Source organism: Rhinatrema bivittatum, chromosome 8, assembly GCF_901001135.1.
Source record: "Rhinatrema bivittatum chromosome 8, aRhiBiv1.1, whole genome shotgun sequence".
Taxonomy (NCBI): domain Eukaryota; kingdom Metazoa; phylum Chordata; class Amphibia; order Gymnophiona; family Rhinatrematidae; genus Rhinatrema; species Rhinatrema bivittatum.
The window spans coordinates 183,444,048-183,460,545 of NC_042622.1; the positions used below are offsets into that span (position 1 = coordinate 183,444,048).

At 45.7% G+C, this 16,498-nt stretch overlaps 1 protein-coding gene across 9 annotated transcripts in view; it reads left to right on the plus strand.

Annotated features, from left to right (window-relative positions):
* Window positions 1-16,498, plus strand: part of KSR1 (kinase suppressor of ras 1) — a 170,726-nt gene that overhangs the window by 141,519 nt on the left and 12,709 nt on the right. For 7 of the 9 annotated variants that reach the window (XM_029611982.1, XM_029611983.1, XM_029611980.1 and 4 more), the window contains 5 exons: window positions 7,341-7,720; window positions 10,244-10,340; window positions 13,156-13,289; window positions 13,825-13,956; window positions 15,640-15,775. In XM_029611982.1, coding sequence (XP_029467842.1) covers window positions 7,341-7,720; window positions 10,244-10,340; window positions 13,156-13,289; window positions 13,825-13,956; window positions 15,640-15,775 — 879 coding nt within the window. The remainder of the gene's footprint in view (window positions 1-7,340; window positions 7,721-10,243; window positions 10,341-13,155; window positions 13,290-13,824; window positions 13,957-15,639; window positions 15,776-16,498) is intronic. The other 2 variants (XM_029611978.1, XM_029611981.1) reach the window with 1 other exon arrangement.

Consider the following 16,498-nt stretch of genomic DNA (forward strand, 5'->3'; position numbering starts at 1 on the left):
CCAGTTGAGAATTCCTGAGGCGATTTCCGAGATCCCTCAGAGGTGTGCCTTGGTCAGGTAGCCGGTTCCCGGCATGGACTTTGCTGCTGAAGCAGCTGAAAGGCAGAAGGTGCAGGAAGCCGAGCATGGCGGTGACAGCCAAAGGCCTCTTCCTCTACAACTGGAGACTGTCTCTGTACTTGGCCAGTAAGTGCTGAGCCCAGGTAAGTAAAAAAAAAAAAAAGGAAGCTTTACCTCCCTGTTCAGAGACTATTAGAGGGCGTTTCAGTGGGTCTCTGTGCTCGGTGTGCTGTACCAACGTTGTTCCCGCTTCCGTTGGGGGTAAGGGGAATTGGGCTGTTGAGCAGCCCCTGGTGGGCTACACCCCACTGTAGACTTGATCGGCATACCACATGGTAGGCCATGGCGACGCCATCTTGCACGCGTCTGTGTCCCCACCATATTGCCCTACATATAGGACATTAGTATGCAGTGCGTCGGCTCTGCGCATGCACTGTGTGTGTCATGGGTGTGTATCTTCACGCAGATCTTTTAAAGCTGTGTGCACAGGCTGTGTGCACAGGCTGTGCATGTGCCTTGCCATACCCCGCCCGGACACTCAAAATTTGTATGCATACATTTTTAAGCGCGAGCTGAGAGAGCGCACAATTATCTCTGTCAATGATGCTGCCAACCAAGAAACCTAAGTGCCTTGCTCTCTGCAATGCCTGCCATATTAAAGCCTCACAGTCAGTCCTGGACTCCATCTTATGTCGGCATGTGAGGAAGCCCAAGGAGAACTGGCCTCCTCGGACTTTACTAAGCCAGGCTCCTCCCATTCAGATGACAGGTTGGTTACTGCCTGAACTGGAAGTGCATCGGAGCTCAGTATCCACTTGACTGGGTCATCCATGGGAGAGGGAAATTCAACTGGTCCCATCCCAGTGCCTTCTGGTTTATGCATGGACCCAGCTGCCTTTCCCTGGGTGGAGTTTTTCCAGGGGCTACAAGCCTGTCCGGACAGGCGCAGTCTACTGCCTCACTTGCCCCTGTCCGGACAGAACCTCAGCCGGTGGCCCCTCCCTCTCCCCTTCCTACCGGCAGGCCCTGAGGTATGCCTCGCCTTACCAAGGGTATCCCTGGCAGGGATCCGGATAGCACAGACGAAGAGGAGGATCCTGATTCCTTGGAAGATGGGGAAATGCCCCCTGGGTTGGGACCATATCAGACCATGTTATGGTTCTTTCATAGAGACAAATTGCCGACCCTGGTTTCCCAGACCCTGAAGATGCTGGGTGTTCTTGGGGCGGACTCTATGATGGAACTAAAGAAGAATCCCATTCTGATTTCCCTGCGGAAAGCCGCCTGCTACTTTCCAGTGATGGACGCCATCCAGGAGTTGATTGGCCTGGAATGGGATGCCCCAGAAGCAAGTTTTAAAGGGGGCAGGGCGTTGGGAGCCCTATACCCTCTGGACCCAGCAGTAAGAAAGTTTGCATTTCCCTAAAGTGGATGCACTGGTCTGTGCCATCTGTAAGCAAACAACTATCACAGTGGAGGGAGGAGCAGCCTTAAAAGATGCGCATAATAGATGGATCAAGTCTATCCTTAAACGCTGTAGCAATGACCTTACAGATTGCTTCTCATTGCGCTCTGGTGGCTCACTCGTGTCTGCTTTTCTCTCAGGAAATTGATTCAGGGGTGAATCCCAGAGCGGTTATGGAACCCACTGCTGCCTTTTTAGTAGATGCAGGCTCTGATTTAGTCCATACTTCAGCCAGAGGAGTGGCCTCACTGGTGTCAGCCAGACGACAGCTATGGCTCGGAACTGGTCAGCTGATGCAATCTCCAAAACTGATCTTACAAAGATGCCCTTTAAATTATCACTCCTATTCGGGAGTGAGTTGGAAAAGCTGGCCAGTAAATAGGGTGTTTCTCTAGTTCTCCAGTTACTGGAAGATAAGAGGAAGCAACTGCAGTGCCCCTTGCCTATGAAGGGTCGTTCCAGGGGTTCCCAGTGTTGATGCCCCTACAGAAATTCGACATTTCAGAGGTCTCAATCCCTTTAGAGGTCCCAGCCATTTTGTACCCGGCAGCCCAGGAGAGGGGCAGGTTTAGGTTCAGGCTCGTCTTGAACTACCCAATGAGATTTTACTGATCCACCTTTGGGACAAGGAGATAGGGGATTGTTTGTCTCTTTTATCAACGATGGATCATGATTACTTCAGACAAATGAGTACTGGACGTTATAAGAGAAGGATATGCACTGGAATTCCACAGCACTCCTCGGGACATATTCATGGAGTTTCTTTGCCACTCCCAGCACAAGAAGTAGGCAGTTTAGATTACACTTCTAAGGCTCCTCAGGATGAGGGCTGTGATCTGAGTTCTTACACCCTAGGAAAATACGGGGTATTATTCCATCGTACCCAAGAAGGAAGGTTTTTTTTGCCCCATCCTGGACCTCAAGAGCTTAACCGTTACTTGTGATACTCATTTTCGCATGGAGACCTTGCACTCTGTAATAATGGCTGTACAACTGGGAGAGTTCCTAACCTCCCTGGACCTATCTGAGGCCTACCTACATATTCCAATCCGACAGGATCACCAATGTTTCCTACACTTTGCAGTGTTGGGTTGTCATTATCAGTTTCGGGCACTGCCCTTTGGCTTAGTCACTGCCCCCAGAACTTTTTCCCAAGATTATGGTGGTCATGGAGGCAGCATTGAGAGAGGATGGGATCCTGGTGCACTCATACTTGGACGATTGGCTGATCCGGGCCAAGTCCGTAGAAGAGAGCCTCCTGGTGACCAACAAGGTGATCTCCTTGTTACAGGAACTCGGTTGGGTAGTAAACCTTTCCAAGAGCAGCCTTAAGCTTTCCCAGTCCTTGGAGTATCTGGGAGTCCAGTTTGACACCAGGTCTTTTCTCCGTCCTCACGGATACTGAAGTTGATATACCAAGTGTGTCAGTTTATGAACACGGTATGCCCGACGGTGTGGAACTATCTCCAAGTTCTCAGTTTGATGGCAGCAACCCTGGAAGTAGTGCCATGGGTGAGGGCACACATGCGTCCTTCTCAACGTTCATTGCTATCACATTGGAACCTTCAGTCTCAAGACTATTTGGTTCATTTCCACTTACCGAGGGGAGTCTGCTGTCACCTCCAGTGGTGGTTATAAAAAGCTCATCTGTGCAGGGGTGTGTCCCTGTCCTCTCTGAACTAGCTGGTTCTCACGACAAATGCTAGTTTCCAGGGCTGGGGAGCCCACTGTCAGGAGCTGACGGCCCAGGGATGTTGGACAGAAGAAAGAGACCCTCTGGAACATCAATTGCCTGGAAGCTCGGGCAGTCAGATTGGCATGTTTACAGTTCAGCCACAGACTCCAGGGCCAGGCGGTCCACGTGATGTCAGACAACACAACGACGGTGGCCTATATCAATCACTAGGGAGGAACCAAGAGCCAGCAAGTGTCACAGGAGATGTACTTCCGCCCACTCCATAAGGAGGTCTATTTACAGATGATCTCAGCCTCCCACATCACAGGAAAAGACATCAGTGCAGACTTTCTAAGCAGGGAGAGTCTGGATCCAGGAGAGTGGGAATTGTCGGCCAAAACGTTTCAACTGATAGTAGATCTTTGGGGTCTCTTGTCAATCGATCTGCTATCCCCATCCCACAATGCGAAGGTTCTTTGCTGCTTCAGTTGCAGAAGAGATCCATGGTCCCTGGGAGTTGACGCTCTCGTTCAGATCTGGCCAGAAGACAAGTTGCTGTACACCTTCCCTCCATGGACCCTGCTGGGCAGGGTAATTCACAGAATCGAGCACTACAGGGGACTAATCCTGCTAGTAGTTCTGGATTGGCCCAGGCATCCATGGTTTGCGGACATGCGGAGGCTCCTGTAGAGAAACCCCTGCACCTCCCACCGCACAGGGACCTGTTACAACAGGGACCGATCCTTCATGAGGATCCGACTCTATTCTCTTACAGTCTGGTCCTTGAGAGGGCTCGCCTGAAGAAGCAGGGATATTCTGCAGCTGTAATTATCAGCTTTCTCCTTGCTCGGAATTTCTCCATGTCCCTAGCGTATTTATTTATTTATTTTATTTATTTATTAACTTTTTTATACCGCCATTCGTGGGTACATCATGGCAGTTTACAATATAACTGTTAAAGGTAGAAAATACAAAAAACAGGGCGGGTGAGGTGGAGCAGGAGAGAAGCATAGGCGATAGCAGCAGCAGGAAGAAAGGCAGGGAAGAAAGAAACTGATAGGAAAGTTGCAACTGGAGGCGAGAGGTGTAAGAAGGGTGGACCAAATAAACGGCCCAGGTAAAAACAATATTATGTACATGCTATACAATAAAAATAATATTTACATGATTGAGCAAGACAGATACACATAATGAGAGGTTATTGGCAATACATGAATGGAGGGAAATTGCTATACATGAATGGTTAATGGCTATACATAGTTAGCGTATGTGCAGGTCTGGAGAGTATTTGAGGCCTGGTGAAAGGAACACGGTGTTTCCCCTCGTGGTCAAAATCCCACTTCTTCTGGAATTTTTGCAGGATGACTTGCATAAAAGTTTGGCCTTTAACTACTTGAAGGTGCAGGTAGCGGCTCCTGTTACAGGGGTGAGGTGAATGGGGTCTCCCTCTCGGTTCATCTGGATGTGACTCATTTTCTGTAGGGAGTGAAGCACCTTTGGTCACTTGTGCAGTTGCCGGTGCCCTTGTGGAATCTTAATTCAGTGCTGGAATTTTTGGCAGGTCCTTCCTTTTGGCCATTGCACAGTCTTTCCTTGTGTTTATTGACTTTGGAAATGCTGTTCCTGGTAGCTATATGCTCGGCACGTCACATCTCTGAACTGCAAGCATTGTCTTGCCGGGAGCCTTTCCTCCAGATGACTCCAGGGGCATTGCAGCTATGTACGGTTCCATCCTTCTTGCCCAGGGTAGTCTTGGAGTTTCATTTGAACCAGTCCATTTCATTGCCATCCCTAGATAAACTCAAGGACACAGAGGAATATCAGCTCCTCCATCATTTGGATGTCAAGAGGCTTTTAGTGTGGTATCTGGAAGTCTCAGAACTGGTCTGACAGACTGACCTCCTGTTTGTCCTTCACGGTGGAAGGAAACAGGGCGAACCAGCTTCGCGGGCTACCATAGCTTGCTGGATTAAGGAGGTGATCATGGGAGCCTGTGTGGCGGCTGGAAAGTCATTACCCTCTCAGATTAGAGCTCATTCAACTAGGGCTCAAGCAGTCATATGGGCAAAAGTCAGACTGCTGTCTCCCGTCAATATCTTCTGAGCAGCGACGTGGTCCTCCTCGCACACCTTCTCCAGGTTTTATCACCTGGACGTACAGGCCCAAGAGGATGCTACCTTTGCATAGGCGGTGTTGACTGGACCGGAGGCAGCCTCCCGCCCCAATCGGGAGTAGCTTTTGTACATCCCATTGGTCCTGAGTCCATCTGGCTACACGCTAGGAAATGGAGAAATTTCTTACCTGAGAATTTCATTTTCCTTAGTGTAGACAGATGGACTCAGCATCCCACCCTCGCTGCCCAAGATCTGCGCCATGGGTCCTCCTGTGGCATGGGCCTCCAATCCAAGGGATCACAGGTAAGTGTTCATCCAGTCCCTAGATTAAGGCACCTATATTCTTACTGAAGTTCAGTGTTTATGGTTGGTTGAGTACAGTTACAGTTATCTATTTATTAATCATATTTTTTAAATTAAGTCCTTTCACTAATATGCCCATGGTGGCTTTTGAAGAGAATCCTGGAGAGCTGAGGTCACGGCAGGGGTGTATGAGGCTGACATCAGCTTTGCAACCTGACTCCGTCTCCATCTGCTGATAGGGGAGCATAACCCATTGGTCCTGAGTCCATCTGTCTACACTAAGGAAAACAAAATTATCAGGTAAGTAATTTCTCCATTACGGGCATAACACTAGATAATTGACTTTGGAGATTACCCCCAAAATGTGTAGGTATCTTTGTAGGAGGACTTGCTTCACTGGTTTGTGCATCTCTTTTGCGACCAACTGATTCACCATGCCGAGTCACTAAAACTCTAAACTTTGCTCGAGGAGGGCAGTGCAAAATTAGAGATTTTTGCATTTTCAGGCAAAAAACACTTATTGCATTGTGGAAAATGTGTGTACCCTTACCATTATGTTCTCAAGCAGCAACTCGTGTCCCAAGTTTCTTGAGGCTGTAATGGTGACACCATGGTTCCCATCCTACACTGGCCATTTCTGTTCTTTAACCCTTTCCTTTCATAGACCGAGTCACCGAGAAGCCCATGGGATAGATGGAGAGAGAATTCAGTAATGTTCCTTACTTGTTCTTGGGTCAGGAAGCCAGCTTTGTAAATTTCAAGCCCAGGCCACTGTCCCCATTCTGCTGGGATTCCAATTTAAATGGTTCCTTTCTCTTTCCTGGCCGTTTTGGCAGGGCTGGACTGAAGCTCGAGGTGCCATGAATGTTCATTCAAGGATGCCTGATGTTTGCTTCTTCCCCCTGAAGTAATGGAGGAGGGTTTCCCAATACACGTGCAACCTGAACATGTCCAGTAGATGTTCTTTATAATTAATTTACTGACTGGTGTCTGGTGACCTTTATTTCCTGGAAGCTCTTTGTTTGATTTTACAAGATTTATTCTTGTTTAAACTTATTATCCGCTATCCTTGTTTAAACTTATTATCCGCTATCCTTCAGGGCCCCCGCTTATGCCCTATTTAATTCTCAGGTTCATAGTGATACCCTCTTGACGCCTTATTTCATGCAACGCCTATCACCACTATTTGCGGTTCTATTTATTTTCATTATTTGTCGACTTGTGAACTATTACCACTGTTTGCTGTTCTATTTATATTTATACTTGTTATTTATATTTGTTTCTATATTGTCATTTATATGTGTTATTTATATTTGCCGTTCTATTTATACCTGTTATCTATACTTGTTATGTGATGACTTGTTTTAATGTAACGCCATTACCGCGATTGTTCTGTTTCAATGGAAACCGATATGATTTGATATTTTTTTCGAGAATGTCGGTATATAAAAACTCTAAATAAATAAATAAATAAATATTAAATTGACAAAAATAAAAGACCCCCCCCCCCCCCAACCAATAAATGCTTCTGTTGAGTGCTGCTTACAGCACTTTCACTGCCTACCAGTCAAAGGTGTAAGAGCTGGGACTTAGACCCCTGCCCCTCATGAGCTAGCACCATCCTGCCAGCCCAAACCTGTTTACTAATGGACCTAACTTAGCTTGAAAGAGTGCAGTACTAAACCTTTGCTTTGATATCTTTCCTTTTTGCTTCCTTCCCAAGCAGGTTGAAGAGCAAGAGGCAAATAAATCGGAACCAGAGTATGACAATGACGAAGTGGATGACTTGCCCGGCACAAGACTGCACTGTAGGGGAATGACCCGCAAGGCCAGTCAAACCAGCGTCTACCTGCAGGAGTGGGACATTCCCTTCGAGCAGATTGAACTGGGAGAGCTCATTGGCCAGGGACGCTGGGGGAAGGTCTACCGGGGCAGGTGGCATGGCGAGGTGGCCATCAGGCTACTGGAGATTGACGGGAATAACCAGGATCATCTCAAGTTGTTTAAAAAGGAGGTGATGAACTACAGGCAGACGCGGCATGAGAATGTGGTGCTGTTCATGGGGGCCTGCATGCACCCGCCTCATTTAGCCATTATCACCAGGTGAGCCCTTCAGGACTTCACGTTCTTCCCTTGCTGCGCCGTGCCCGGGCACTGGACAGCTGAAGGGAGCTACCGTGCTAGGAAATTGAGATCACCACTCATGACCCATGAAAGTTCCCTCCATTTGGGCCTTCTGTTCAATCTCTTTGCCAGGTTGGATGTCCCTGAGATGACCATGTCTCCCTTCTCGGTTTACGGTTTACTTGTTATGGTCTCTGCCACTTGCTTATCTTTGTACAAGTAATGGGTGTCAACACAATATAAAGAGGCTATTTTGCTTTCAGTATAAACATGGTGTGTGTATAGGAACTGTGTCTGTACATTCATAAAAAAAAAAAAATTGGGCTTGCGGAGGACGGAGATAAGTGAAGCGGGACAGAAGCAAGGAGGGATGTTTCTTAACAATCCTGGGATTAATTCACCAGTGATTGAATACCCTCGGCTGCCCTTAGGTGTATGAAGAACCAGTTTCCCCTCCTCCACCCCCTCCCCCACCAAGATGGTACAGCACTGCAGCCGATGATGTAAAACAAGTTGCCCCCCCCCCCCCCCAGGCATTTTCCTGTCCTGCCTATTGGCAAATCCACCCAGGGTTCATTAGGCATATTTTTGTCAAGAGTAACCGTGCTCTGCCTTGCAAGAATTTCTAGCCCCTTGCCACTAGCTGTCCTCCCATCTCGGGAGAGGGCTATTGCTCTGTCGTACTGCGCAGCCTGCTTTCTTTAATGGGGACTCAAAGCCAGGCCTCGGCGACTTGTCAGGTCATCCCCACATCCCTTTTATTGAAATGTAATCATTGCACGCCCTGGAGTTGTACCGCTTTGAGGTGATTTTCGTAAATGTAGACTTGCTTAAGCAGCTGTGACAACTGCCGTCTTCTTGGGGGAGTGGGGGGATTGTTTTGTTTTATATTTTAAAATATTTTCAGTGAGTCGGGTGGGGGATGGGGGTAACTGAAGTGGGAACATTTTTCCTTGGGCAGGAAAGTCTTGAACGGGAGGCCATGATATGAAGCATCAAGGCGGTAGACTTGGGAGTAATATTAGAAAATGTTTCTTCAAGGAAAGGCCGTGGGATGCATTGAACGGCCTCCCGGGGGAAGCTGCAGAGGTGAAAATAGTAACAGGATTGAGAAGGGCATGGGATGAGCACAAAGCTGCAAGAAGTGAGGGGTGAAACCAAAGATCATCGGGTGGGCGGGGGGGTGTTAAAAGGAAGTAAATTGAGCAGATTGGGTAGGGCTGATGATCCTTTTCTAATGTCCTGTTCTCTGTTTCTATGACCTTTATTATATAGCAACAAAGTTCAACCTCTGGCCCACTTTTTTTGTCTCGGAGTATCACAATATGATAAGCCCTGTGCCTGTGTCAAGCAATATTGGTGCAGAATCGGGGAACATAAGCCCACATTGCCGTATTATCCTATAATCTGCCTTTGTAACACCTGGGGCAATCGTCAGAAAAGCCGGTTTAGCTGCAAAGCCCACAGGTCCTTTTTCAAAGGGAAATCGCTCGGGTCCCTTTGAAAACTGCCTGCAAGAGCCCATGCGGAAGTACCACCCATGAACTTTGCTCCTGCTGTCTTGGCAGACAGTAATTTGCTGGAAGACAGGGCCAGGTAGATTTGAAAATGCAATCTGCATGTGGTGGTTACAAAAACCTGCCTGCTCCTCCCCTACGCCCAGCTGTGGAAACTCAAACTTGCTATTAACCAAGTGGAGCGGGGTTGGGGGTGGGGGAGAAACCTTCCGATAAGTTAAACTAAATAGCTTGGAAAATGGCCCTCGACATGTTAATGTTCCGATAGAAAAGTGTTATTTTGTATGGATTATGTGGATTGCATAAAGAGAGCTACCAGTAGATATTGGCTCTGTACTGTACAGATCTCCGAGATGCCCCTCTCTCCCTTCAGTGCCAGGTTCAGTTTTGCAGGTGGTGATCTCCAAAAGGATTTAGAGAAGATTGCAAGGAGAGCCACCAAAAATGGTGCGTGGACCGCACTGTGAGCAACCCAGAAATGCTGAGTCCCTCCCCCCCCCCCCCCCCCCCCCATCTTCTATCTAATGGGGAAAATGCATAGTGCATCTCGCCCACAGAGAGATTATAAAAAGCTACAGCTGTATAAACTAGAAGAAAGATATGATGAAAAGGCTCCAATATCTAGCAGAATAGCATTTTCATAAAGCTGGAAGTGGGGGGGAACAAAGAGAAGGAAAGAAAATACTTTTACATCGGGAAGGTGATGGACACCTGGAACAGACACCCAGCAAAGGTGATAAGGAGGCTCAGTGTGACAGATTTCAAGCACGCATGGGATGGACACAAAGGGACCCTAGTGGCAGAGGGAAGGAGAAGTCCACAGATCTAGAAAGACCTGCGACAGCACAGCAGGCAGACACAACTGAGCAGACGGCGTGGACCATGTGCTCCTTGTCTGCTGGGTGTCTGCTATATCATTTTTTTTCTTGGGGAGCGTATCAGGCTATGAAGCTGTTCTAAAGAGTATTTCTGTGTTTGCATCTAGTTTTTGTAAAGGAAGAACACTCAACTCGTTTGTGAGGGATCCCAAGATGTCGCTGGACATTAACAAGACCAGGCAGATAGCGCAGGAGATTATTAAGGTAAGGGTACAGGGTCTCCTGTAAGAGCCGAAGAGTTTGTCTTTCAGCGGCACGTAGCCACGGGCTATTCATTCGTTCATTCACCAGAGGTACTGAGCGGTTTCCAGCCTTGCAACACAGGAGGAATGTCTGCGTGCAGCTGAGCTGATGGGAATGTTTTTCTGCCATCATGCCCCCACCTTGTATTTTGGTAACATGTGCCAGAATGCACATTCTTGTCTTCCAGTGGCCTGAAAGCCAATTTTCAAAGGGAAAATCCCTGTGGAGCTTCCCTCTGAAAATTCCATGGCAGCAAGTGCCATAGGGAATTTTTTTATTTTTAACTCACATATATTCAGGTGCAAAGCAAGCAGATTAAAGAACACGTGGGAATTTTAAAAAACCAACCCTCTGTACGTACGTCAGCTGGCTTCTCTGCATCCCTACTTTGCTTCTTTTTCCCCTACAGAGGGGAGGGCAATCAAATGGGATTTCTCTATGAATAAACTCCCCTTGATCCACAGAAATTAGTTCTTCCCCCCCTCCCACCATAGTGGCAACTTTGAAACTGTCCACACTGGGGCAAAGTCCACAGATGCCTTTTACCCAGAGTGCTTTGCACCAGTTCTCAAGCGAATGTCCATGTGGATAAAAGGTAAACAGTGGAGTGCCTCAAGGATCTGCACTTGGACCTGTGTTTTTCAATATATAATGATCTGGAAAGGGATACGACTAGTGAGGTGATCAAATTTGCAGGTGACACAAAATTATTCATAGTTAATTCACAAGTGGATTGTGGTTGCAGGAGGACCACATGAAACTGGAAGACTGAGCATCCAAATGGCAGATGAAATTTAATGTGGACAAGTGCAAGGTGATGCACATAGGGAAAAATAACCCATGTTGTAGTTACACAATGTTAGGTTCCATATTAGGAGTTACTGCCCAGGAAAAAAAAAAATTGTCAGCTCAGTGTGCTGTGGCAATCAAAAAAGCAAACAGAATGTTAGGAATTATTAGGAAGGGAATGGTGAATAAAACAGAAAATGTTATAAAGGAGAATAGATGGCTGAGGGGGGATATGATAGAGGTCTGTAAAATCATAGGAGGTCTAGAACAGGTAAATGTGAATCGGTTATTTATTCTTTCAGATAATAGAAGGACTAGGGGGCACTCTATGAAGGTAGCAAGTAGCACATTTAAGACTAATCAGAGAAAATTATTTTTCTCTCAACGCACAATAAAGCTCTGGAATTTGTTGCCAGAGGATGTGGTTAGTGCAGTTAGTGTAGCTGGGTTTAAAAAAGGTTTGGATAAGTTCTTGGAGAAGTCCGTTAACAGCTATTAATCAAGTTGACTTAGGGAATAGCTGCTGCTTTTACTGGCATTAGTAGCTTGGGATCTACTTAATGCTTGGGTACTTGCCAGCTACTTGTAACCTGGATTGGCCACTGTTGGAAACAGGATGTTGAATTTGATGGACCCTTGGTCTGACCCAGTATGGCAATTTCTTATGTTCTTATAATGCCTCTTTAGCACTCCATGGTGAGACAGCATCTGGAGTACGGTGTTCATTTCTGGTTGCCACATCTCAGAAAAGATATTGATGCACTGGAGAAGGGCGACCAAAATGATAAATGGGATGAAATGTCTCCCCCATGAGGAAAGGCTAAAGAGGTTAATTAGGGCTGTTCAGCAGAGGAGGGATATGATAGAGGCCTATAAAATCATGAGGACTAGAACGGGTAAATGTGAATTGGTTATTTACGCTTTCAGTTTAAGAAGGACTAGGGTCACTCAATGAAGTTAATTAACACATTTAAAACAAATTGGAGAAAATTCTTTTTCATTCAGTGCACAATTAAGCTCCTGAATTAATTGCCAGAGGATATGGTTAAGACAGTTAGCATAACTTGGTTTAAAAAAGATTTGGGCAAGTTCCTGGAGAAGTCCATAAACTGCTATTATTAGGTTGACCTAGGGAATAGCCGCTGCTTATTACCAGCATTAGTGGCATGGGATTTATTTGAGTACTTGCCAGGTACTTGTATTCTGGATTAGCTATTGTTGGAAACAGGCTGCTAGGCTTGATGGACCCTTGGTTATGTTCAGAGCTGGCTTTATGGATTTAACTTATATTGAGAGTCAGCAGACGATGAAAGGGAGATGTCATTTAGAAATCCCCACACATGATATACGGGGTGTATCCATTTGACCTACAATCTCCCCTGCCGGTTTAATTACCGCTCCCTAAATGATAATCCCTTGCATGATCTCGTAACATTCTGGCTCCGAGGTTCCCTCTCTCCGCCCTCTGAGATACCGCATTTACCTGTTGTCCATTCCAGGCTTAGTCAGGGTCTTCTGTTTTGGACATGGGCCATGTCTGGTGTGTGTGTTTATTTTTTAACCTCCCAATATAAGGCATTGTGGGGGTAGACTTCATGATTGAAAGATTAATCATGTAGTGTGACTGGAAACCTAACCAAGTCCCCTCTCCACCACTCACCGTATGACTTTGAGCTGGTGGCTTCTCCTCCCTCTGCACAAGCTTAAGAATGTTGTAGCTCTGTGACTTGTCTTGTTATAGTACTATTACACTATTAAATATTATGAAACGAAAGACTACAAATCCCAAAATACTTTGAGCTGGGAGGTTAAACCAATCAGCTTAGGTTTCTTGGCAGGACAGGTGTCTGGGGTTCGGGGGGAACGTGGCTTTCTTTCATCTGCCTCTCCTCACCAACAGGAAGCACGTGGCTAGATGCCTGACGAATATTTATCTGAAACATTTCAAGCTGGTGCTATTATAAATTGTCAACTCATGTTTGTTCAGGGTATGGGCTACCTCCACGCCAAGGGAATTGTGCATAAAGATTTGAAATCCAAGAATGTTTTCTACGAGAACGGGAAAGTAGTCATCACAGACTTCGGGCTCTTTGGAATTTCGGGTGTGGTTCAAGAAGGGAGGTGAGTTACTGTGTTTACTGCTTTATTTATTCCCAAGCTAAAGGCTAAGGGTGCATCTGCTCCTGTTTTATAACCGTAATAAAATCTTTCCAAGTTGCAGGGATAAAAGTACCTTCAGGTACAATGAGTTAGTGTCTTCCTATCAGTCTTGCAAGAAAAAGCTATTTTGTTCCCTTTGACTTTGTTGGTAAATTATGAAGCCATCTCCGTCACAAGTCAAGAAGCTGCTGCTCCTGCTTTGTATGATCCCAGGCTTCCCCAGCTGTCCCACATGGGCCTCAGTTGTTTTGTTTTGTTTTTTTACCCCCTTTTAAGCAGAATGTTTCCTATGAAACATCCTGCTTTGCAGTGCCATGTAATTTAATAACCTAAAAAGCTTTCTTTCTCACTCCGTTCCCCAAGGCCGAGTGCTTTCTGAGTAACATTCACGTTTGTAAGGGAGATTAAATATTGTATAGAGCCCTCTCTGTCTTCCAAATGAACGTATTGCTTTATTGCTTTTTTTTTTGTGTGTGTGTCTTTCCTCTTAATCCAGGCGAGAGAATGAGCTGAAGCTACCCCATGACTGGCTGTGCTACCTGGCACCCGAAATAGTCCGGGAGATGTCTCTGGGCAAAGATGAGGACAAGCTGCCTTTCTCGAAAGCCGCCGATGTCTATGCCTTCGGGTAAGATTCATTTGCAGACTAGAGAGGGGTGCATGTGTGTTTTGGGCAAAAGGATCCACATCTCTGCAAACTGGTGTTTTGTTCCTGTTGAGATATTCTGCCACGTAGTCGATAATGCAGTGATGGTGTTCTCTTGATGGGATGCTGAGCAGATCATGATAGTTTTTAATCAGCCAGCATGAAAATCATTCAGATATATTGTAATTGGCCTAGGGGGGTGTGCACGGAATAAACTGTCACTTTGATTCTCATTTAGTTGTTTGTTTCATTTCTGGGATCTTAACATGTGTTGCAATGACAGAAAGAAAGCTGCATTTTGTTGCTTCTTTGCGTCGTCTCGCATGGGAAATGACATAAAATAAAAGCAAAGCGTTTAAAATGGCAGTAGATCCCTAGTAAATGCAGGAGAGTTCAAGGCCATGGAGAGCTCACACTCCTGCAGCAGGATTCATTGGAGCAACGGGGACGGACGTTATGCGGTGATCTCAACCCAGTCCTCTGGACACATCTAGCCAGTCAGGCTTCCAGCATATCCACAATGAATATGCAGGAGGTAAATCTGCATGTACTGCTTCCATTACATGCAGGTCTATCTCCTGCATATTCCTCATGAGGATGCTGACAACCTGACTGGCTAAGTGTGTCCTGAGGACTGGTTCAGAACCCCTGATCAGGTAGAGCTGTAGTAAACAAGGAACCCGAGTAATCTCAAAAAAAAAAAAGTGCATTTATGACATCTCTGTATAGTCAAAGACTTATAATTGGACGCAAGTTTTGACTGTCATAATAGGCATCATCATATAGTAATAATTCACTTTGTTACTCTGCCCTATATATAATCATAGGTCAGTCCCAATTGTATTATTTTTAAACAGTTTTGTTGCTAAACGTGACAACCTCCACCATGTATGTTAAAATCTCAATGTTGAGGCTTCATCAAAATTTTGTAAGGAATCTTTTTCTTTGACTTATCTTAACTTGGTTGCATGTATTCTTTGCCCATGGCTATTGTAGATAACGGTGCCAATGCCCCAACACGGCCCCGTGTCGGGGCATTGGCACCGTTATCTACAATAGCCATGGGCAAAGAATACATGCAACCAAGTTAAGATAAGTCAAAGAAAAAGATTCCTTACAAAATTTTGATGAAACCTCAACATTGAGATTTTAACATACATGGTGGAGGTTGTCACCTTTAGCAACAAAAATTTGTTTAAAAAAATACAGTTGGGACTGACCTATGATTATATATAGGGCAGAGTAACAAAGTGAATTATTACTATATGATGATGCCTATTATGACGGTCAAAACTTGCGTCCAATTATAAGTCTTTGAATTTGAGGAACACTGTTTGTATTTAATATTACACTTTTGGAATAATCAGTGATTCCCACCTCTCAGGTCGTTCTCAGCATTATTAAGACTTGTCAATCTTTGTATAGTTGTCATGTTGGTCCAATGAGAGGTTTTCACGGTCTGCAAAGGGCCCGGTTTTCTCTTGAACCAGTGCAGCTACTTTAACTGGGCCCTGCTTTTCACTAGGAGGATGATATCATGAAATCATTGATTTTTTTTTTTAATTTCTTTTTCCTCATTTCATGTCCCCGTGCCTGCCGTGCTTCTTGGTAAAGATGGCATGAGCCTCCCCTGCAGATTAACATGACCTCCTCTGCCGTTTTCAGGACAGTCTGGTATGAGCTGCAAGCCCGTGACTGGCCGTTCAAGAGCCAAGCTGCGGAGGCCCTAATCTGGCAGATCGGGAGTGGAGAAGGCGTGAAGCAAGTTCTGTCCACCATCAGCTTGGGAAAAGAAGTTACAGTAAGGACCCTTCCTTCTTTTCTGTTCTTGCTGGGATACCTTTTTAAGCAGTAACGCAGTGCTTGGAGGGACTGTTCTTCTGTCGATCCGTTTTATGGAAAACAGAAGAACCTAAGATGTGCCACGCTGGGTCAGATCCGTGGCCCATCGAGCCCGGCAACCCGTCTCCAACAGTTGCCACCCAGTGGGCCACTTGGAGGAACCCAACAGATCCAGATGAGGAGATCTGTTCCCTGTTGTTGATTCCCAGGAATAAGAGGCAGGGATCCCCTTGTCTACTTGGCTAATAATTGTTGATGGACCTGTCTTCCAGATTTTTGCCCAAACTTTTAAACCCGGCTATCCTACTGGCCTTTATCACATCCTCTGGCAACAAATTCCACGGTTTTACTTTCTTAAATGTCTGTTAAATCTGCTTCCATTTAGCTTCCTAGTAAGGTTTGAAAAGGTAAATAACTGTCCCTTTCCACACCATTCATAAACTGCTATCCTACTCCTCTCATCCGTCTTTTCTCCCAGCAGAAGAGCCCTCTCTGCACCCTGTTCTAGTTCCGCTTTATCGATTATGAGATGGGGTGACCAAGGTAATGGTTGCTCCAGAGAGACATTAGATTTTGTTTTCTGTTCCTTTCTGAATAATTCCTAACATTCATTTTTTATATTGACATTTCTAAATTATATTAATCTATGTACTTGTATAAAGAAAAAGCATTAAATCTTATT